We start from the raw sequence: 24,244 nt of genomic DNA, 5'->3' as shown, positions 1-24,244 counted from the left end.
GAAACTAAGATACCATTGTGTTGCCCATTGAGGAAATGTTGTAGTATGGACTTTTTGTGTTATACCCAAGTCTTAGTTAAAAGCATTAAGCTTCAAATACCTTTTTCCTGCTCATGTGTTATTTTTGTTTATACCTTTTTCATTACAGCATATATAACTAAGTTGTGCGGTTATTTGTATGGCTTGCTTGTTCTATCTTTTAAATAAATGAAAGAACTTAAAATTATGCCTTTTGCAAGTGGTCTGTTAGAAATTTTTTAAGGACTGCAATTTATTTTTTTTTACTACTTTTTTGTGCTTTTGACCTACAACTTATGCAACTGTATTATATAAGTTCTCTGGTAACACCTACATTGTCAAAATTCAATCAGTTTATGTAGAGGAGTTCCCAAAAATAGTTTAATACAGGATAAATTATATCTCTCAACGGACTCTGCCTCTTTGTCTTCTCTCAAGAGGTTTGTTTTGAGCAGATTCCTACTAGGTTAGTTTAATTCTGCAAGTACACAAGTAAGAATTGGATGTAAATGTAGTCAGAGTAAACGATGAGAAATACAATTAAGAAGTGTTACTGTTATTGAAGAACCATCTATAGGCCTGTATCTTAAAAAGAATTTTGTCTCCCTGTTAAAATCCTCATGTCACAAATGCAGTCTCTTGTTTAGTATTTTCATAGCCTTCTTTGTAAAATAATAAAATGCTACTTGTTAAGTCTTTTTTTTTGTGAGCTTTTGCATGCCAGTGTTTAACCATTAATCATCTTTCAACTCATATGCTTTCTTTTAAAAGTCCACCTCATGATACACCTCTTTTCAGTAAAAAAAAAAAATTGTGTGGACGTATGTATATAGCTTATAAAAAGCTGAAGTGATCATATATATGCTCTATCATCCAAAGTAGGCCACTTTTAAGAAAAACTCAAGCACTATTAATAATCGTCCTGAAATAATGAGCACAAATTAGGACTTTTCTGGCCATAAACTGGGACTTCCAGACATACCAGGAAATACGGTTATCCTACTTAAAAGGAAAACAGGAGCTCTTTGCCCCACCCTTTACCTTATTCCCAGTCCCAGTTTCCAAAGGTAGCAGCCCCCAACTTTTAGCTGTTCTAGGGATTTATCTTTATATTTATAAATGATGTATTTTATATTGATGATTTTCAAGATTGTATGTTTTCCTTATTCACCATTGTTTTTATTTCCCCTACCCACCTCCATCCCACAGCATGTATGTAGCAAAATCAACAGTTTATATTAATAAAACTAAATATCTTGAGTTCACCCAAATATAATACCTCCTTTCTTGAACAATAACTCTTTTTTCCCAAGTTAGAAAATTAAATTATTTTTTCCAGTTATATCCAATCGTGTCATCTTTGCCACATTCCAATATATATATATATATATATATATATATATATATAAGATTGTATTTATTTATCTTTAGAGGGGAAGGAAAGGAGAGGATATCAGTGTAGGGTTGCCTCTCGTGGGTCCCCTGGGACTGAGAACTGGCCTGCAACCCAGGTGTGTGCCCTAACTGGGAATCGAACTGCGATCCTCTGATTCGCAGGCCCGAGCTCAATCCACTGAGCTACGCTAGCCAGGGCTCAAAATAGTTTTTGATACTATTTTTTAAAAGATTTTATTTATTTATCTTAGAGGGAAAGGGAAGGAGAGAGAGAGAGAGAGAGAAATATCAATGTACGGTTGCCTCTCATTCGTCCCCTGCTGGGAACCGGGAACCAGGAACTGACCTGCAACCCAGGCATGTGCCCTGACTGGGAATCGAACCGCGATGGTGTGGTTTGCAGGCCCGAGCTCAATCCACTGAGCTACACCAGCCAGGGCTGATACTATTTTTTCTCTTAGAACTTTGCTTCCTTTATCTGTGATCCTACTCCAGTTTCAATAAGTTGCTCCTTGCGCTTTCCTGTATACCTTTGTAATAGTTGCCTGGATATTGTGACTGGTTCTTTAGTTCCTTACATTCCCATTTTCCTAGTACATGCTCTTCATTCAGCTTCTTGTAGTTTTTGTTTTGTTTTGTGATTTTTTTTAAAAGATCTTGCCTGAAGAAAATAGGCACATTTCACATGCCTGAAAATGTGTTCTATTCTCTACCTCACATTTAGTTGTCAGATTGAAAAACAAGGCTAAACATTTTTCTCAGCATTAGTTATTGTGTCATTGTCTTAAAAGTTTTTAAAGGTGTAATTAAGATGTCGTTTTGATTACTTTTGTATGCGACCTGCTTTTTCACTCTTTTATTTCTGGTGTTCTCAAATTTTAAGATGATAACTTGTGCTTAGTATTGAACTCTCTTCATTGATCTGCTGAGTATTCTTCAATCCTTTCAATGTGAAGATTTGTATACTTTAATCCTAGAAAGGTTATTTTATTTATTTGGTAATATTTTTCTTTATTTTCTCGTTCTATAACCATATTATAGTCTAATTGATAACTCCCATTAACAGTTCTGTTTTTAAGGTACATTTTTCATTTCAGGGAGGTTTGCTCAATTTGCTTCTAAGCCTTATGTTGATTATTACAGTGTATCACATTTTTTAAAAAGTGTGTTACATTTTGAATATCCACAAGCTTGCCATTGTACTCGATTGGTTTCTCAAGCTTCCTGTTATGTGAATGAATGTCTTAATCATTTGAGGATAGTAATTAGCTTCTTTCTTCACATTTTCTCCAACCTTTTTTTGTTGTTGATTACCTTGGTGTCTTTCACTGGAGGCCTTTCTTGGATGTTTAATGATCCTTGACGTTTGCCCATTAGAGAGAATCCCTAAAGAGCTGATTAGAAGAAACTCTTGGTTACTGGTGGATTTGGTTGTGGGATAGGATGATCAAGTGGCAAGCTGGTTTTGTAATTAGGAACATTGCAAATGTTGATATCCAGAAATCTTATGTGATGTTTTGTTTGGTGATCCAAAAGGAAAATCCCTTAGTGTATGAATGGTATTGTAGAAACAAAGCCAGGAAAGTGTCTTTGGGTCTCAACATTGAATATAGTATATATATTTTTTCTTTTATTCCTTATACTTAATTCCCACATATTTAAGGAAAATTATTGCCTGTGAAGTCCTAATTTCCAGAGTATAAATACCCTAATATTGGAAAAATAGAACTTTGGGAAATAACTGGGTTTTACTGCTCCAGCTACAAATTTTAATTCAGCAACTAGATTTCAGCCATTTTTATGGTACTTTATGACTCCAGGTCTTGATTCTTTCACTCTACCTTTTTCTAAATGTCTAGGGTATAGTTTAATTTTCTCTGCTGAATTCTCCTACTTTGGATTTTCCAAATAAATATACATTTAAATCTTTATGCCTTCTGTGGTCCTCTTCCTGTTCTTTTCATGGTTAAAGCTTTAGATTAATTTACTGTCCTTTTATAGAGGTTTTGGGAAAGGGGACCAAAATAGATGTGTAAGGATAACTTGTGTGTAACTAGAAATTCAAAACTGACCTTTTTTGAGTGTCTTTTTTTTTGAAATTTAATTATATCCCATAGTATAACTTTTACTCTGGTTTCTCATTAGCTACATGGTCTTAGCCGAGTTATTTTAATTGGTATTCAGTTTGTGTTATATCTTTTGTGTTTGTTGTATGTCTCCTACTGCACTATAGGCCATATGTTTTGTTAATTTTTTGCCCTCTTTATCCTTTTTCCCTGATACCATGTTCGAATATTTTAATAAAGCAGGTAAGTGAAGTGCATCAATGCTCCCCTTAATTTCAGTCTACTTCCAGAACAATAATGGAATAATTCTTGACCTTAAAAGTTGATAACTGGGAAAAGTTGAAGAGATGATTGTGATTTTTTTTCATTGGATACTTGCTTTTGTCATTTCCTGTCTCAATTATTGAGGCCTCCTTGTAAATCCTTTTGCCAAAATACTTAAACATTATTGTTCTTTTAATTTATAAAAGTGATCTTGATAGCAGTACTGTTGTAATAGCCTAAAACTGGAAACAATCTAGTGTCCACCTATAGTAGAAATACATTGTGTGTATTGGTACAGTGGAATACTATAGAAACCAAGTGAACTTACAACTGCATGAAACAACATGAATAAATTGCACAAATACAATGTTGAGCAAATGAAACCAGACAAAAAAGAGTACATACTGTATGATTTCATGTATATATAGTTAAAAATCAGGTATAGCTGTGGTATCTTTTGGAATAGGTTTAGAGGAATGTTTTAATGAAGAAAACTTAGAAATTATTTTCACTTTGAGAAGGGGAGATAGGAACATGAATGGTAGCATAAGGTAGTATGGTGTCTTAATAAAAGTATATATAAAGTCAAGTCACACAAAGAAAAGGCCTGTTTTAAGACCATAACCAGGAATTGAATGGGGAGTGTGAAAGGGCTGTGAGAGCATTTTGTGTTAAGGGGTGTGCAAATAGTACAGTATAGCTAATGTTTATGGAATGAGTGTTGAACACCAAAAAATAGGTAAGAATAACAAGATAATTAAGGGCAAATTCATGTAGGATTTTATATGGAGATAAAATTGATCAAGGGAAAAGCGCCCAGGCTTTGGAAACAACAAACCTCAGTTCCTCATCTCACTTTTATTAGGTGTGCTTCATTTTACGGACAGTAAGGAACCTTTGGTAGACTTTGTATGTCTGCCTTGTAGAAGAGGGGTGGTGATAGTCTTATAGTCCACTATGCCGGATACAGTTAGTTTGCATCCGTGATTCTTGTTTTGAGCTGATGATTAAGGAGGATAAAGAACAAAAAGTTTGAATGCTTTCCTAAAGGCCATTAATCAAAATTTGATTTCACAGGAAATCTTAAGAATGGAGTCTAAACCTTCAAGGATTCCAAGAAGAATTTCTGTTCAGCCTCCCAGCTCTTTAAGTGCTAGGATGATGTCTGGAAGCAGAGAAAGTAGTTTAAATGATACCTATCCTTCAAGAGACTCTTCATTGAGACTGGATCCTGAATATCAGGTAACACTTTAATTTGGAATTTACAGACAGTCTCTTTTTCAGAATTTTTGGGGCCACATGTGTCTTTTAGATTTTAGGTAAGTAATGTAGTATGCTTATAATATGTTCGGAATTTGAGGCATCAAAACATGTCTGCGGCAAAATGAATTATTGTTCGTGCCAAGTAGCAAAAACTTAATGTTTTCAAACTTCTTGGTCTTCAGAATTATCAATGGGGAATTACAGAAAATGATCATACTGGGCTGGCCAAAAACTTTGCTTAATTTTTCCTGTATGATGGCACTAGTAGTGCTTTAGTTGTCTTCAAAACAATATCATTAGATTATATTGTCACAGCTGTTATATCAGCATGCACTTAAAAAAGATAAACCTGTGAAAATTGGTGAATTTTTGTACAGCTGTTTTAATATTCAAGAGGAAAGAAGATACACATTTTCGGTCTCTTATGCTTTATTATTTCAGTAAAGGTAAAAATGCAACTGAAACTCAAAGAAGATTTGTGCAGTATGTGTATGGAGAAGGTGCTGTGACTGATCGAACGTGTCAAAAGTGGTTTGCAAAGTTTCTTGATACTATTCGTGTTTTGGCGAGATAATTCTTTGGCTGTCTTATGCATTGGAAGAATTAATAGAAGCCTGGCTTCTATCCACTTGAAGCCAATAGTGGGAGATAGCTGACACACTCAAAATATCCAAATCAGTAAAGTTATTGTTGAAAATGGAAAATATGTCTTGTGTTTTACAGAAAAAACCATACAGACTTTTTGGCCAACCCAGTACTTTCTGAAGATTTGGAAAGCTTGTTTCTTAGAAACATAACTATCAATTTAAGTATAAGTTTAAACTAGGTTAATCAGTGTAAATGACTTTGTCAAAGGCCAAAAAATTTCATCCTTTTTCTTTAACATTACATTTATCTGATTTTTTTCTTTGCAAGTATACAAAGCAGTATACTTTGGAATAATGATTGTTAAGTGGTTTGTGTGTTTTCTTTTGACAGTATGATAGCTAAATATTTTGCTTTTAAGTGTGAATTTGAAGATTTTTTTAAATGGTTAGTAATGACTGCACTGATTGATAATCTACATAATGCTACACAGGCAACTGTTACCTAGCTAATTTTCTTTAAGACTGACAGTACTTTGATTTTTTAAAAGGTTTATTAGCATTTAACACAATAGTTGTAACATAAAACTATAAATCTCAGAAGGCATAATTTATAGGTTTAGTGCAATTTTAAATTCAAGTTTAAATTTATTGCATTATTGGCTGAACAGAATTAAATCACATGTAGCTTACTAAATTTCAAAGTTTAGGTAACTGACTCTTAAGAGAATCATTCTGGCCCTGGTCTGGTAGCTCAGTTTAGATAGACCATTGTCCCGATGTGCTAAGGTTGCAGGTTTGATCACTGGTCAGGAGACATAGAAGAATCAACCAACGAATGCATAAATAAGTGGAACAACAAATTGATGTCTGTGTCTGTCTGTCTCTCTCCCTCTCTCATCAATAAAAAAATTTTATAAAACAACAAAATCCTTTAGTGAAAATTTCTGTCTTAAATATATTTTTATATATAGATCATGTAACATATTTGTCTCTATATATCTAAATGTCATGTAACAGTATATGACAAAGTCATTTAAAAACATTTCTGCACATGAAGCATTTTATAAAATAGAGGAAGACTGAACTAAAAATTATTTCTCAAAAATGTCAGTGTCTCCCTATATACTCATAAGCTTTATATGAACTGTTTGCTTGGTCTCATTTTCATATTAATTGGTATTGTGCTTTTCTTTTTTATTTTTCTTTTGCCAAATAAGAGTATGCTTGCCAGAGGTACAGAATCCTATCTTTTGTGTTCTGTAGAAATGTTGTAGATTAAATGATGTGACCTATTAAGAGCACAGGATTATTTACCTATATTTATAGAACTTTTAATTCTATAAATTTTTTGTACAGCTTATTTTGAGGAACACAATATTCTTAACACCAGTCTGTAGATCCTGAATTGGAATATTGTTCCACTAATAGCTGTGTAAACCTGGGCAAGTTACTTTATTGCATTGTTAGAATTAAATGAATTAATAAGCTGAGTGAGAATAGTGCCTGCCACATGATATAATATAGATTTCACCAAAAACCATTAAAACTAATAAATGTTACAGAATACAAGCTTAATATACAAAAACTAGTTGCATTTATATGTGCTAATGAATCACTGTCAGAAAGAAAAGTGAAGAAAAGTCCATTTACAACTGCATGAAAAAGAATAAAAGACTTAGGAATTAATTTAACCAAGGAGTTGAAAACTGTGAAGTATTGGTAAAAAAAATTGAAGACATAAATAATGCAAAGCTATTTAATGCTTGCGGACGGGAAAAATTAATTTCGTTACAGTGTCCATACTATCCAAAGTAATTCATAGATTTAATGTAGTCCTTATGAAAGCACCAATGACTTTTTTAATATAAATAGAAGACACAATCATAAAATTTGTGTAGAACCACAAAAGATATCCTCCATAGCCAAAGCTATCTTGAGAAAGAAAAACAAAGCTGGAGACATCATGCTCCCTGATTTCAAATTATATTGCAAAGCTATAGTAATTAAAACAGTGTGGTAGTGGCAGAAAAGCAGACACATAGCTCAATGGAACCAAATAGAGAACTCAGAAATAAACCCATATATATAGATAGATAGATAGATAGATAGATATCATATATAGTCAGCTAATTCATTACAAACAAGAGAGGACAGATTTTTCAATAACTGGTTTTGTAAAATAAGTTAGAAATAAGTACTGTATTTTGCTGTGTAAACATACACACACACTCCCATGTATAGTGGACACCCACATTTTTGGCCCAAACTTTCAACAGAAAAAATCTTCGGTTTTCATTTTTAATGTATTTTTACTTAGAAACAAAACCAATTATTATATTCCAGGGTATTATTTTGCATATACATACCATTTTTGCTTTCTAGAGTTACACTTTTAATGCATGAATAAATATACAAGTATAAATAGAAGAACTAAAAACAGATATAGAATTAGTACTACCTATGTATAATGTGCATCCTTATTTTTTTTCCAGAAATTTGGGCAAAAAAAGTACGCATTATACACAGAGAAATGGTATAAATATACCGTATGGTATTACATGGTAGCATACAATCTTATATGTGGAAATTTTAAAAAGAAACTTGGATTTGAAGATACAGAGAACAGATTGGTGGTTGCTAGACGTGGAGGTTAGGGGGTGGGAGTATAAGCAGGGCAAAATGTGTAAAAGAAGAGGTCAAAAGTTAGATTCAGTTAATAAGTTTTGGGAATACAATGTATGACATGGAGACTATAGGTGATACTGTATTGTATATTTGAAGGTTTCTAATAGAGTAGGTCTCAAAAGTTTTCTACACATGAAAAAAATTTATAGCTGTGTGGTTGTGGATATTAACTAGATTTATTGCAGTGATCATTTTATAATACATACACATACATTGAATCATTGAATCGTTGTTTACCTGAAAAAGTGGTGAGAGGGGGCATCCTTGCCTTGTACCTGATCTTAGCAGGAAAGTTTTGAATTTCTAACTGTTAAGAATGGTATATGTTTTTTGTAGCTGTTTTCAAGTTAGTGAAGTTATCCTTTTTCTAGTTTCCTAGTTTTTTTCATAAAGGGGGTGTTGAATTATTTATCAAATGCCTTTGCTGCAACTAATGATATAATCATGAGGTTTTCTTTCTTTCTCTTTCTTTTTTTAGGTTTTATTTATTTTTTAGGGAAGGGAGGGAGAAAGAAAGGGAGAGATCTTTGTTTTAGGTTCCACACCCCAGTCATTTGCTATTTGTCTTTGACTTACTACACTTAGCATAATACCCTGTAGGTGCATCCATGTTGTCACAAATGACAAGTTTTATTCTTTTTTATGGCTGAGTAATACTCCAAGGTATACTACATTTTTTTCCCCATTCAGCTATCGATGGACACCTAGGTTGCTTCCTAGGTTGCTTCTGTATCTTGGCTATTGTTAGTAATGCTGCAGTGAACGTAAGGGTACATGTATCTTTTTGAATTTGTGTTGTTTTCTTAAGATAAATATTTAGAAGTGGAATTGCTGGATTGTATGGTAGTTCTATTTTTAATTTTGGGGGAATTTCCATACTGTTTTCCATAGTGGCTACACCGATTTACAACCCCACCAATAATTGTGCACAAGAGTTCCCTTTTCTCATCCTCACCAACACTTGTTATTTGTTGACATTTTTAGTAATAGCCACTCTGACAGGTGTAAGGTGGTATGTCATTGTGGTTTTCCCTTGGATTTCCGTGACGATTAGTGATCTTGAGCATTTTTTCATGTCTTCAGCTCTCTGTACCTATTCTTCGGAGAAATATCTCTTCATGCCCTCTGTCCATTTAAAAACTAAGCATTCATTGTCTACAACATGGTGTATTTTGGAGACAGACACACCCTGATTTTATTTGGCCACCAATAGTTCTAGACAGTGGAATAGGTAGCGTATTATTAAATGAATCCCATAGTTTAATTGATAAAAGAATTCAGAAGTGAGAAAAATTGACTGCTTTGCTTCATACTGAGGATATTTGCACAACAGATTAATTTGAGGGGTAGGAACCTAGGAAAGGTTTGATTTTGGATTTAAGCCAGCAGAAAAAGTTATTTTACCTTTCCCTATACTGATATTAATGTGGATTTTTTTGTCTTTGTTGTAACAACATGTATAGGCCCCATTTAGAGCTGTGAGTCATGAAAATTGTTTCTTGAGTAGTGAGTGTGCCTTTATCTCACCAGTATCTCACCATGATTTTAGACTTTTTGTAAACTTCTCATATTGTCTCTAAATTTGAATTTTTATCTTTTATAATTGTCCTCTATTGCCATTACTTTTGTGACAAGAACTTAACTTCTTTCAATGACTTCATCAGTTGATTTTTCTACTTTCTGTCCACTCTACCTTTTTCATCTCCCACAATGTTCTAAAGATCTTTCTAAGAAGTTGATGTGATGGTATTTCCCCCTTGAGTGGTTTCCAGAATCACATTTGCAAAGAGCTATTCAGTAACAGTTTGTTTAGTCCATGTAAAGTGAGAGAATAAGGACAAGTAAACAGATTTTGTACAAATAAAGCATACATTAAAAGTCTGTTGTATTCTCTCATATCCTTCATGTTTGGGAGGTACATAAAATGCCCTTTTCTAAAAAATGGGGGATAAGATTTTGAAATATCTAATGAATTTCACCTCTTACGCTAACTCAGTTTATTGATTGGGGACTCCAGAGTACTTGGTGCAGAAGGCTCTGAGACCACGAGTGTACTAAGCTAAGAATGCCACATTCAGTTAGCAAAGTAATCTCTCAGCAAAGATAAGATAAAATCCTGATCTAGCCTGTTCCTGCTTTTTCAGCTTTATAACTTCTGCTTTTCCACATATGTGCAGTTTATACTGCAGAATTCCCTGAATGTATACAGTGTGCTTCTAATAATTGAAGCATAATAGAAGATCAGTAATGCTGTAGAAAATTCACAGGATAAAGGGATTTGTACATCTTTCTGTGTTGTCTACAATCTCTTTCCTCATTTGCCTATAGGTGAATGCTCACATATTGTGAATTCTCTCCTGCTTTCTTCAGGCATAGTTAGACTCTTGTTTTTCTATCACAGTACCTCCTATTATGGCCTTATTTATATTATAATTATTTATTGTTTGTTGTCTTATGTTTATCATGTGAATAATAGGGTAACAGATTGAATTTACAACTCACGTTATATTCCATTTTTAACTTTCTGTTGTCAAGAAATACAACACTTAAAGAACATTAAAAAAGAAAAGAACACTGTTTTCTCTTTAATATTCTTTAATAAAATGAGCTGTTTGCCCATGCATGTTAAAATTATTATAAAATGTTTAATGAAGGAAAATGTCTTGTAAAATAAAAGGACGATTTCTGTCATTGTGGTTGAAATATTATGTTCTTATTTAAACCTATATTTTTAAGGAGACAAACTAATCTCCCGTTTATGTACTATATTGGGCATACTGCCTACTCAATTAAAAAATTAAAAAGTAAAATAGTTTATATACATTGTGAGTGACTTTTGTGTTGTTTTGGGTTTTATTTTGTGTATCTATGTTTATATGTTAATAGAGAAAGCATTGAGCTAAGTGTTTTAAAGTCTGTGCTTATTTTAGCTGTTTTTTGTTTCACTAATGAAGGAAATCCATATATTAAAATGTTTTTAAAAAAATAATGTTTATAGTATTGTATGACTGTAGTCTTAAGAATGAGCATTAGAACCAGGATAATTTTTTTCTTACCTGACAAGAGTGTTCACAGTTTAGATATTAGTGCCTTTCTTGGCATTCTGTCCACCTCTCAACAGGAAACAGGTTACTCAGAAGGTTGAAATATTAAGTCAGGGGTCAAGGAATGAATTAAATTTTTGCTCTTAAGTATTTTCTAACCAGATGATTATACACAGTTCCATAGAATAATTAATCTAAATCAGATTTATTATGCAATGAAGTACAATTATAGTATAAAATAAGAGGACATGTGGGTAGAAAGGAACGAAGATTATGAAAAACGTACATGGTAGAAAAATTTGGTACTTGGGAATGTATTTGAATATTGTAAATTAAGTTTGATAATGAATGCAAGCATTTCGTTGTTCCTTTAAATTTTTTTTAAACTTACAGTCTACATCTGCATCATCATCCGCATCTCCATTTCAGTCCACGTGGTATAGTGAGTCTGAGATAACTCAGGGAGCACGCTCAAGATCACAAAACCAGCAACGGGATCATGATTCAAAAAGGCCTAAACTTTCATGTACAAACTGTGTATCTACCTCAACTGGGAGGAATGTTGGACGTGGTTTAAATGCAGTATCAGGTGAGAATTAAATTTATGTAAGAGTTACTTCACATGTGTTTTGGACAAAAGCCCTTTTCCCAAGATAAGGTATATTGAGCAGATAGAGGAAACATAAGACAGTGGGGTCAGAAATGTAGTGGTTTCCAACATCTTACCATAAGTTAGTGCTAGAACTAAAATCATCTCTTGAAATTTTCTAAATTTGGTAGAAATGTTTTACACAAAGAGATATTAACAACTTTAATTAGAACAGCTACAAATATATGGTGATAAAATTGGTAAAAGTGACATGTATCTGCCAGTTGTTATAGGAGGTAAAATTTTTTAAATTGTTACTAGGAAAGCCAATTTTTCTGAGGCAGGCAATAAAGCATTTTTATAGCATATCTTTTATAAATGAGAAACAGTGCAGTATATATTTATTTTGAGAAAACACACAAATTCTTTATTTAAAAATAGTTGTTGGTATTCTACTAGGAGTTCTCTACTAGGAATTAGAAAGCCTTGATTCTAGCCCTCTTATCAGATGTGTGGCATTGAATAAATATCACTTAACCATTCTGGGATTTAGATGGCTTATCCATAAAGCTTCATGATTGGTATTTTGTACTCACAGACACATTTGTTGCACAAATTGAACAGATTTTTTTTGTTGAGAAGACAGGATGCTCCCTCCTTACACTCCTCTTCAAATGAAACAAACCAATGCTTAAAATAGTTTTTTTTAGATTTTATTTATTTTTTTTAGAGAGAAGGAATGGAGAGAGAAAAAGAGGGAGAGAAACGTCAATGTGTGGTTGCCTCTCACATGGCCTCACTGGGGACCTGGCCTGCATCCCAGGCATGTGCCTTGACTGGGAATCAAACCGGTGACCCCTTAGTTCACTGACCGCGCTCAATCCACTGAGCTATACCAGCCAGGGCTTAAAATAGTTTTAAAGTGAGACAGAACTTCAGATGACACTATTGGAAATAAAATTCTTGAAATGCATATGTATTATCAGTTGAATTTAGTGTCAAACAAACACCATTGTGCAGAGTTTTGTTCTACCCTGCTCTGTGAAGGTATACCATTAAAAACCCTGGGTCATTTTAATTAATGAACAGACATTATTAAGGCTCTTGGGACTTGAGAGGAAAAACCAAAATTTCAAGGTAAATAGTAAGGGAGCAAAAGTTTTGAGACTTAATTTTTAATTTATTTTTTAATGAAATTATATCTAACAAAATTTCAATTAAAATTGCAATGATGCATTAATTCTTAGAATAGGAATGAACCAGTTGTGGTGGCAGTGCTATTTCTGAGTAATAGTATTAAATAACCTACAAGAGCTTCTATTACAAGATGGCTTTGGTTTTTTTATTTTGATTTTGGCTGTTTTCCAGTATAACTTGCATTGACTTCTAGTGAAATTCTGCATCTTTGGCAAGTTTTGCGTTTTTTGTTCTGTACTCATTTTATAGGGTTGGCTAAAATGTTCATTTAGTTTTTTCAGTACGATGACTGTAGTAGTGCCTAGTTTTCTTTAACTTCATTCAAAACAGTTTTGTTAGATTGTATTGTCACAGCTATCATACAGTGTTCATTTAAAAAAATCAAACTCGGTGAATTTTTGTGCAGCCATTTTAATATTGAAGATGAAAGAAAATACACAGTATTTTCAGTATGTTATGTTTTATTCTTTCAAGAGAGGTAATGCAACTGAAACACAAGAGATGATTTGTGCAGTGTATTGAGAAGGTGCTATGACTGATCGAATGCATCAAAAGTGGTTTGCAAAGTTTCTTGGTAGTATTGACATTGACCCAATAATTTTTTGCTGTGGGGCTCTTATGCATTGAAAGATGTTTTTTAGCAGCAACCCTGGCATCTACCTACTAGAAGCCCAAAGCGGGAGGTAGCCAATGTATTCAAAATGTCCAAATCAATAAAAGTATTGGCAAAAAATGAAAACTGTGTCTTTATTTTACAGGGAAAAACATACAGACTTTTTAGCCAACCTAGTGTATCATATTTACACTGTATATATAGTCAGAGAACAGTTGAGAAGACATTGACAATCATGTATGGAGATAGAATTTAGTGTTAGAGAAGAATGTGTTTTAGTAGGAAATAATTTTATAAGTGATGAGTTCATTTAGTGAATAATTTTATGTTTGCTAAATTTTGCTTCTGATTACAACTTTGTAACTATGGGAGTTTCTATAATAAATCACCATCTTCCTGTGTAGTACTGAAGATTTGTTGTCATCAGAAACTTTGAAAGCTTTCTCTGAATTAAAATTTCTTTGATTATTTTAGATTCTTCTTGGAGGCATAGTCAAGTTCCCAGATCTTCATCAGTGGTACTTGGATCATTTGGAAGTGACTTAATGAGAGAGAGGAGAGATTTAGAGAGGAGAACAGATTCCTCTGTTAGTAATCTTATGGATTATAGTCACCGAAGTGGAGATTTCACAACTTCATCATGTATGTATAAACTTACCTAGTAATGTCATATTTCCCTATTTATATCACTGAAATTACAGTGCAGAAGAATAAATAAAGTACATCTTATGAATATTTTAAATAGCTTCATGTTTCCCATTACGTTGTTGTTTTGCTTTTAAAAACATAAACAATTTAAAGTAAATGTCCAGATTTTCTGCTGATAAATTTTTTACTTGCTCTCTCGAAAGTGTATGTCATAAAGTACACTAAATCTTGCATATCTATATTCCAGTATAATTTGCCTTATATATTGTAATAAGCAATTACAAATTATAAACTAAAGCTTGACATCACCATTTTAAGACAGTTTAGAATTACTTTCATTTAACATGAATGCTTTGGTTTTCATTTAGTTGAAATACCCGTTAAGCTTTTCAAACATAAGTAACCATGAAACAATAACTAAGTAACTGAGTACAAAAGGTGCTAATTGAAATAATAGCAGTCAAAAGTAGAGTTTGATTTACATAGAAGATACACTTGTTTTTTAAAAGTTTATTTTTAGAGAAAAGGAGAAAGAGCAGGAGAGAAACATCTATTAATTGCCAGCTATGGGGCCAACTGGCAACCTTTTGATTTGTGGGAAGACACCCAACCAACTCAGCCACACTGGTCAAGGCTTAAAGCTTTAGTTTAGTTTTTTGTTTTTTTTTAATAATTATATTGGGGCAAACCTTTGCTCTAATTTTTTTATTGTTCTTTTTTAAACCTCACCCAAGGATATGTTTTTATTAGAGAGAGAGAGAAACGTCAGTTGCCTCCTTTACATGTCCCAACTGTGCCCCCACTGCACTGCCACTGGGGTTGGAAACCACAACCTTGGTATGTGCCCTGACTGGGAATCAAACTGGCAACCTTTTGGTGTGCAGGATCATGCTCTGACCAACTGAGCCACCCAGCCAGGGCAGGCTTTTGCTTTATTTAACACAAATGAAAACATCTTTTTATTTGCTTGGCTTTGAGTGGATGACTTTTAGCAGACAGTATTAAGAGCTTCTAGGTTTGGGAATATAAAGTACAGAATAAAATAGATTTAGCCCCTAACAGTTTATTCTTTCATGAGGCTTCATGTATTAGCACAGTAGTAACCCAGCTCTTAAACTAGGTGTAAGGAGAAGTACCGTATTCTTCATAAAGGAATCATGTAGTATTTCTCATCCTTTAAAGATTAGAACCACCAGTGGTGTACTTAGGTTTCAGGACTCCTACTCGATGTCGGGACTCTATTCTGACTCAATGCTTCCAGTCAGAATAGAAAATAGTGCTTCCAGTATTAAAAAGCAAAGGTATGTTTGATGAGTAACCAGGGATAAGAATCACTGCCATTTCCTTGAAGGGGGAAAAAATGGAGAAATTTTTTAACTCTTAGCAAGGTTTGCCATATATTACAAATATGGTAATATATATTAAATAACTTTTATACTATTGCAGAGTAAGAAAAATCTCCCAAACACTGTCTTCCTAGGATTATTTTGCCTTTACTTGTTGTAAGAGCCATTTACGTAGAATTATTTGGCCCCTTTAAAATTCCTTATTCATTTAGTTATTAGATATTTTACCATATCAGTTGCTGATCAACAAATTCAATGGTTTACATTTATTGAGTTGATAGATTGATTTTTGTTTCTCATAAGGTCTCATTTCATTTTATTTTGTAATGTTGACTTTATATAGAAGTGGGAGATTTTACCAAGAGTGTAGAAAGAGGAATACATTTATGTTTTTTTTCTAAAATAATAGTTAAGGTGTATAGTTATAATGTAGCAGTATTCAGTTTGAAACCAGTGTTTCTTTTTGGCGGTAATTAGTTATTAATCTATGTAAATTTTGATACTAGTCAAATTATTTCATGTAATTGGTTACTTTTCCTTTCTTTCAAAAATAGATATTCAAGAGAGAGTTCCTTCTTCATATTCACAGGGAGCAAGACCAAAAGAGAACTCAGTGAGCACTTTACAATTGAATACATCATCCACAAACCACCAAATGTCTTCTCAACATCAGACCATACCATGTTCTAGTAGAAATTCTTTAAGATCAAATTTTTCACCAAGAGAATTTGAATCTCCCCAAAGCAATACACAGCCTGGATTTTCTTATATTTCAAATAGAGATGAAACCTCCACTTTAAGCAATGCAGGTAGGGTTGGTTCATCTCAAAGATCATTTCAAGAATCTTCTGACAATGAAGGGAGACGTACGACCAGGAGATTGCTGTCACGTATAGCTTCTAGTATGTCGTCTACTTTTTTTTCACGAAGGTCTAGTCAGGAATCCTTAAATACAAGATCATTGAGTTCTGAAAATTCTTACATTTCTCCAAGAATCTCTACAGCTTCACAGTCTCGTAGTAATGCAGCATCAACTTCTGACGTTCCTGATAATAGGGCATCCGAAGCTTCTCAGGGATTTCGATTTCTTAGGCGAAGATGGGGTTTGTCATCTCTTAGCCAAAATCATAGCTCTGAGCCCGATTCAGAAAATTTTAACCAAGAATCTGAAGGTAGAAATACAGGACCATGGTTATCCTCCTCACTTAGAAATAGATGCACACCTTTGTTCTCTAGAAGGAGGCGAGAGGGACGAGATGAATCTTCAAGGATACCTACCTCTGATATACCATCTAGATCTCATCACTTATTTAGAAGAGAACCAAATGAAGTGGTTCACCTTGAAGCACAAAGCGATGCCCTTGGGGCTGCTGCCAACAGATCACAAGCACCTGCAGCATCAAGCGGTGCTGCTGCAGGTGGCTCCACATCAGATTCGGCTCCCAGTGGAAGAAACCCAGGAATAACAGGAATCCTTCCCGGTTCCTTATTTCGATTTGCAGTCCCCCCAGCACTTGGAAATAATTTGACTGACAATGTCATGATCACTGTAGATATTATTCCTTCAGGTTGGAGTTCATCTGATGGAAAAGGTGATAAAACTAAAAGTGCACCTTCAAGAGACCCAGAAAGACTGCAGAAAATAAAAGAGAGGTAAATTTGAATACCTGTCTTAAGCCCATAAAGGAAGAGCAGATTAGAGAAAAAACTATCTAAAATGGCTTCTTAATAACGTCTACAACTTTTTCCCTTGAAATTTACAGTAAGATATTACCTCTTAACTCAGAGGTAAAATGGGTGAGAGTAATGAAGGTAGGCACTGGGGTATAGAATGAGTCAAGAAATAATCTAAAGATTATTTTTAAACAGCACACAAAGACAAAAATCTTAATCTCTTACCCTCTTCCTTGGTAGATAAGTGCTTAATTGGATTTGTAAGGAGATCCAAATGGTTGTGGATTATTAAGATGGTTTTTAACATTTGTAATTCTCACCTAAAACTTTTTGGAAGTAAAATAATTTATATGTATTTTTATTGTGTTTTTGAAGTCCTAAATATATACTGAATAATTTTTATATATTGTTACTATTTGCTAGACAGAGCAGTTTAAATTTCAGATTTAGAGAATCTTTATACAACCTTGTCTGGGTGGCTCAACTGGTTGGCACGTCATCCCAAACACCAGAAGGTTACAGGTTTAATCCCTAGTCAGGGCATATACCCAGGTTGTGGGTTTGAGCCCCCATTGGAATGCTGATGAAAGGCAACTGATCAGTGTTTCTCTCTCTCTCTGTGTCTCTGTCTCTGTATCTCCCCCCACCTCCAAATCTATTGATTCTCTGGTGAGGGTTTTTTAAAAAATAATCTTTGTATAAATGAAATATTTTGTACAATTGAAGTTTGCTTAAAAATCTCTGGTAAGAATGGTAAAAGTAAAAAGATGGAAGATCAGAGATTTTATTCCTAACTTAATTATTAATTTTCTTCTTAGTATAGTTACTTGGTTTTTCTATCTGGTAAATTAATTTTAATGGTAAAATAGGATAGAGTAATACATGTAAAATATAGGGGGGAAAAGACTGAAGCTAAGGTTGTAGGGTGTTTTTTCTGTTCGTAAAGGTGTAATGTAATGGAATTTGGTGGGAACATTATAGTTACTGCTGTCATTTCAGAGTTTTTTGTACTTTTAAGAAGAAATACATTCAGATTCAATTTTGGGGATAAAGGGACTTTATATGCTTTCTGAATGTTGGGCATTGGACTACTATATTCCCATTTTTCTTTATATGGGACAGTTTGTGCCATGTGACTGTTTTGTTCCTGCTTTTATAATTCATGGTTTTTTCTTTTTCGTAAAGATGCACTCTGCCCAGGTAGTAGTAGCTTCAACATTATTATAGCAACTCCCTCTGATAGCAAGGTGTGTGCTGAGGGATGTACTTATAACTATTACAGTAGCTGTAACTAATTGTCGTAACTATAGTAGTTATAAGCATTTCTTGCCTTCAAGTGTGGTTAATTTGAGTGCATTGGTGTAAGCAGCAGGCAAAGCATTAAATTTAGTGATTTCCAGAGAGAAACAAATTAAGCCAGCACCATCAATTTTATCTAGTTAGATAATTTAAAAAGAAGCATTTATTGCTTTTTTTTTGCCATCGAGTTTGTGTGTGTATTCCTTTATTATATTTTTAGCTTATGAGGATTTTAAGGCTCTCTACATTTAGTAGTTCCTCCTTACCTGTGATTTCATTTCTCATGGTTTTAGTTACCTTTAGTCAACTGTGGTTCAAAAATATTAACTGGAAAATTCCAGAAGTAACTAACTCATAAATTTTATATCGTGCTTTTCTGAGTATCATGATGAAATCTCACCTCACCTGGCTATGTCCTGCTCACTACGTGACTCATTTCTTTGTCCAATGTATCTGCCCTGTACAAACAGTACAATAAGATATTTTAAAAAAAGAGATACCAAATTTATATTACTTTTATTACAGTATACTGCTAAAGTTGTTGTGTTTTATTAGTTGATGTTACTCTCTTACTATGCCTAATTCAGAAATTAAACTTTTATTGGCCTTGCCAGGTAGCTCAGTTGGTTAGGGCATTATACTGATACACCAAGGTTACATGTTCGATCCCCTGTCAGGGCACATAAAAGAACCAACTAACTAAATAAGTGGAATAACAAATTGATGTTTCTTTCCCCGTCTCTGTCTTTCCCCCCACCCTCTTGTCTTTCACCCTTCTCTCTACCCATTTCTCCCTTTTTTCCTTACTCATTCTCTAAAAATCAGTAAATAATTTTTTTTAAATTAGAGTTTTATCATAGATAGGTATATACAAGAAAAGCATAGTATGTAGGGTTCAATACTATTTGTGGTTTCAGGCATCCACTGGGGGTATTTGAATGCACCCTCTGCAGAGGGGGGGTGGCTACTGTAATGACTGTAAAAGAAAATTTAATCTCCTAAGTAAAAAATAATTGAAACTCTAAACTGTAGAAAGTTCAATCTAAAGATAAAACATGAAGATTTATACTTGAGGTCATACCTCTGGTTATGCCGGGGTATGAAAGTTACCCAACACCTGTATTCCTCTTTCTGCATATCTGTTGCTAAATTTCTTAGTAACCCAAACAATCCAGATTTTATTTCAGTAATAGTTTAGTATTTGGTATCATCAATTTACATAATGTCTCTTTTTTATGTCAGCAGTGGGCTAAGCCAATAGAGATTTTAACAGAAAAATAATTTCTTTTTATATAACTGCTCTACATTTAAATTTATTTTTCATGTTGGCCTATTAAGTGGAGTACATAAGTTAATGGAAACTGTTCCACACTTACAAGTTTTACCCTTGTTTGAATCAAGATGATTTAATAACATTGCTGGGGTTGAGGAAAATGGAGAATTTTTAAATCTATTATTTTGGGGTTTTACTGTGATTTCATACAGAAAGGTTATCAGTTGTTCTGACAAAATGTAAATGAGAAGTCACTAGTCTGTATTTGTTTAAGTCACTCCAGTTCTGAAAGTTTTTTGGAGGAGTGAGGGGTATTGAAGTAGACTATAGTACTGCTGAAATTAAAATCTCTTAGGGATACATGTAAAGTGATTGTGAAAAATATGGAACTTAAACTGTAGTACCAAAGACAAAATTATTTAAGTGATTTAAAGAAAGCAGTAGAAGCCCTGGCTGTTGTAGCTCAGTGGATTGAGCACGAGCCTGCGAACCAGAGGATTGCAGTTCAGTTCCCAGTCAGGGCACATGCTTGTGTTGCAGGCCAGTTCCCGGAAGGGGGCACATGATACATTGCGTGTCCCTGGCAGAGGCAACCATACATTGATATTTCTCTCTCTCTCCCCTTCTCTTCCCCTCTGAAGATAAATAAATAAAAGAAAATAAAAATAAAGAAAGCAGTAGGATAGCTTATTTCATTTATCTTTAAAATATTTACTATAACTTTTTATTTTTTGTTGTAATAGTTTTTTCTTTTTATTGTTGTTTTTTCCCTAACTAGAGAGAGTGTGAGGAGAAATAACAAAAAAGGTATTGTCTGGGATTATGTATGACTGGAAATGATCAACCAGTTACCTCTGCTTTAGGAAATGTGCTTTCTTTTTCAGCCTTCTTTTAGAGGACTCTGAAGAAGAAGAGGGTGACTTATGTAGAATTTGTCAGATGGCAGCTGCGTCGTCATCTAACCTGCTAATAGAGCCATGCAAGTGCACAGGAAGTCTGCAGTATGTCCACCAAGAATGTATGAAAAAGTGGTTACAGGCGAAAATTAACTCTGGTAAGATGTACCCTTTTGTGTATTTTGTTTTCAGTTTTTTCTAAGACATGTATGTGTGCATTTTAATTAACAAGTCAATAGAATTTATTACAGAAGTGTCTTACATCATAAATTTAATTGATAGTAGTATTTCCCATATTTCATTTACCCAATAAACCATTTACTTCTTCATAGGTATAATATAACTATAATTTGTTATTGTTGGGTAACCCTTGTGTCCTGTTATGTATCTTTGAATCAAAGAAATACTATTTACCAGCTATGTGTTGAAAAAAGGTTTATTGTTTCTAATGCTGTTGTCTAAAAAGTTACACAGTTATAGAAAGGTTACTGTAGAGTTTCATTTGTTTATTGAGTTCCTGTTATGGAACCAGGCACAGTTCTGGGTGTGAGTACAGAGTGATAAGACAGTAGGTATTTGTTCTTGTGGTAATACTGAGTGTTGAAAGAATGCTTTGCTGAGATGAGGACATGGAAACTGAACAAAGAAGAGCCAGCTAATCCAGCAAAGGGCAAAACCCATTTTAGCAGAGGAAAAAACTAGTGCACAGACTTTAAGGTGGCCGTGACTTAGAACTGAAGGAAGCTTGGTGTGTTTGGATTATAAGTAGTGGACGAGGAAAGGGATGATATAGTTGAAACGAGAGATTAGCAGAGGCTAGCTCACTCAGGACTTTTAAAGCTAATGTGAAGTTAGATTTTTATCTAAGTATGAAGGGAAGCCACTGAAGAGCAGGGGAATGAAATGATGTTTCTATTTTGGCTACTTTGTGGAGAGTAGATTTTAGGGGGGATGGAGTAGAAGCAGGGAAGTCAACCAGTAATCTGTCTTGTAAGAAGTGGTGATTGTGGTGGAGAAATGGATAGATTCTGGAATGTTTTAGAAATAGAGTCTATAAGACCTGCCAGTAGATTAGTGTGGTAGAGTGAAGAAGAAAGAACAATTAGGGAAGCATATAAGTTTTTTTGTTTTGTTTTAATATATTTTATTGATTATGCTATTATAGTTGTCCCATTCCCCCCTTTATTCCCTTCTGTTCTGCACACCCCCTCGCACCCTCATTCACCTTTAGTTCATGTCCATGGGTCATTCATATAAGTTCTTTGGATTTTGTATTTCCTATACTATTCTTAACCTCCCCTTGTCAATTTTCTACCTACCATTTATGCTACTTATTCTCTGTACCTTTTCCCCTCTCTCCCCCTCACACTCCCCCACTGGTAACCCTCCATGTGATCTCCATTTCTGTGGTTCTATTCCTGTCCTGGTTGTTCGCTTATTTTTGGTTATTGTTGTTTTGTTGTGTTTTGTTTTTTAGGTTCAGTGTTAATAGGTGTGAGTTTGTTGTCATTTCACTGTTCATATTTTTTATCTTTTCTTAGAAAAGTCCTTTTAAAATTTTATATAATAAGGGCTAGGTGATGATGAACTCCTTTAACTTGACCTTATCTATGAAACACTTTATCTGCCCTTCCATTCTAAATGAAAGCTTTGCTGGATAGAGCAGTCTTGGATGTAGGTCTTTGGATTTCATGACTTGGAATACTTCTTTCCAGCACCTGTTGCCTGTAAGGTCTCTTTTGAGAAATCTGCTGACAGTCTGATGGGAACTCCTTAGTAGGTGACTATCCCCTCATCTCTTGCTGCTTCTAGAATTCTATTCTTTATTTTAATCTTGGCTAATGTAATTATGATGTGCCTTGGTGTGTTCCTCTTTGGGTCCAACTTCTTTGGGACTCTCTGAGTTTCCTAGACTTCCTTGAAGTCTTTATTTCCTTGGCCAGATTGAGGAAGAGCTTCATTATTTGTTCAAATAAGTTTTTAATTTCTTATTCTTCCTCTTCTCCTTCACCATTTGGATGTTGGAACGTTTAAAGAAGTCCTGGAGGTTCCTAAAGCCTCTCCTCATTTTTTGGAATTCTTGGTTCTGGTTGAATGTTTCTTTCTTCCTTCTTTTCCAAAAGCATTGATTTGAGCCTTGGTTTTCTTCCTGTCACTGTTGTTTCCCTGTAGGTTTTTCTTTATTCCACATAATGCAACCTTCATTGCTGCCTGGGTCTTTTTTAGAGTACCCAGTGAGTTCCTGGAGCATCCTCATAACCAGTGTTTTGAACTGTGCCTCTGATAGTTTGGCTATGTTTTCGTTGCTTAATTGTATTTTTTCTGGAGCTTTGATCTGTTCTTTCATTTGGGCCAGGTTTTTTGTTACGGCGCACCTGTTACATAGTGAGGGGTGAAACCTTCAGTGTTTGCCAGGGCGGGGCAATTCAGGTTGCTGCATTGTGATGCTGTATGTGAGGAAGGGGTCTGAGAGGGAACAATGGTGCTTGCTCTGCTCTCTGCCAGTTTTCGGTCACTTACCCTGCTATCCACAATCCAGTTGCACCCTTCTGGTGCTGATTCCTAGGTGGGTGGTTTGTGTACATTCTAGGACCCTGTGGGTCTCCCAATGAACTCTTCTGTAATGCTGGGAGTTTCTCCTGTTGCCACCTCAATCCCCACAGGTGTTTTCAGTTAGAGGCTTGGATGTTTTATTTCCCTGTGCTCGAGCCCTGGGTTGTGAGGTCTGTCTTGCTCTGTAGTTGTTCCTCGCAGTTTATCTGTGTGCACATATGGGACCACCCAGTCTGCAAGCTCCCACCTCACCTGGTCCTCCAGGCACTGCCTTGCTGCCAGTCCTCTCCTCCTGGCTGCCTGTCCCCACTCCTTCTACGGGTCTAGATGAATGTTTCTTCTTTGGCTCCTTGATTGTCGGACTTCCATACCAGTTCAATTTTCTGTCAGTTCTGGTCGTTTTTGGTTTTTAAATTTGCTGTCCTTCTTTTGGTTGTGCAAGGAGGCACAGTGTGTCTACCTATGCCTCCATCTTGGCCAGAAGTCGTCGGGGAAGCCTGTATTTTTGCCACAAGAAACTAAGTAAATGGTAAGGTCCTTTACAGAAATAAAGGAGACTGGGATTGGAATAAATTTAGTGTAGGAAATCTAGAGTTCTGTTTTGGAAATATATATGAACTGCTTATTAACTCTATGGAAATGTCAACTGGGCAGTTAGCTGAACAAGCCTGATGTTTCAGGGGGCATTAGCATTGGAAAGTAGAGTTTTGAGAATTATAAACATGTATATAAAATTTTTAAGTGTCGGGACTAAATAAGGTCACTTAGAACAAGAGCAGATATCAAACATGAGCACAAGACAGAGCCCTGGGACACCCAAACGTTACGTGGGAG

At 34.6% G+C, this 24,244-nt stretch overlaps 1 protein-coding gene and 1 long non-coding RNA gene across 12 annotated transcripts in view; one reads left to right on the top strand and one right to left on the bottom strand.

Annotated features, from left to right (window-relative positions):
* The window catches only part of MARCHF7 (membrane associated ring-CH-type finger 7), a 46,581-nt gene that overhangs the window by 10,494 nt on the left and 11,843 nt on the right, over positions 1 to 24,244 (top strand). For 9 of the 11 annotated variants that reach the window (XR_005066200.1, XR_005066199.1, XR_005066201.1 and 6 more), the window contains 5 exons: positions 4,821 to 4,985; positions 11,716 to 11,911; positions 14,196 to 14,363; positions 16,270 to 17,368; positions 20,846 to 21,015. Coding sequence is in view for 8 of the 11 variants with exons in the window: in XM_037044642.1 (XP_036900537.1) it covers positions 4,833 to 4,985; positions 11,716 to 11,911; positions 14,196 to 14,363; positions 16,270 to 17,368; positions 20,846 to 21,015 (1,786 nt within the window). In the remaining 3 variants the exon portion in view is untranslated. The remainder of the gene's footprint in view (positions 1 to 4,820; positions 4,986 to 11,715; positions 11,912 to 14,195; positions 14,364 to 16,269; positions 17,369 to 20,845; positions 21,016 to 24,244) is intronic. The other 2 variants (XM_037044645.1, XM_037044644.1) reach the window with 1 other exon arrangement.
* On the bottom strand, positions 1,196 to 13,470 carry LOC118985795 (uncharacterized). Its single transcript, XR_005066202.1, has 3 exons — positions 13,393 to 13,470; positions 5,800 to 5,803; positions 1,196 to 1,206 (listed from the first exon to the last, which is right to left on the bottom strand). It is a non-coding gene; the product is annotated as an uncharacterized LOC118985795 (long non-coding RNA).

Source organism: Sturnira hondurensis, unplaced genomic scaffold, assembly GCF_014824575.4.
Source record: "Sturnira hondurensis isolate 20B ecotype Veracruz unplaced genomic scaffold, ASM1482457v3 Scaffold0004136, whole genome shotgun sequence".
Classification (NCBI taxonomy): Eukaryota; Metazoa; Chordata; class Mammalia; order Chiroptera; family Phyllostomidae; genus Sturnira; species Sturnira hondurensis.
This window is presented reverse-complemented; position numbering and strand designations above follow the sequence as displayed.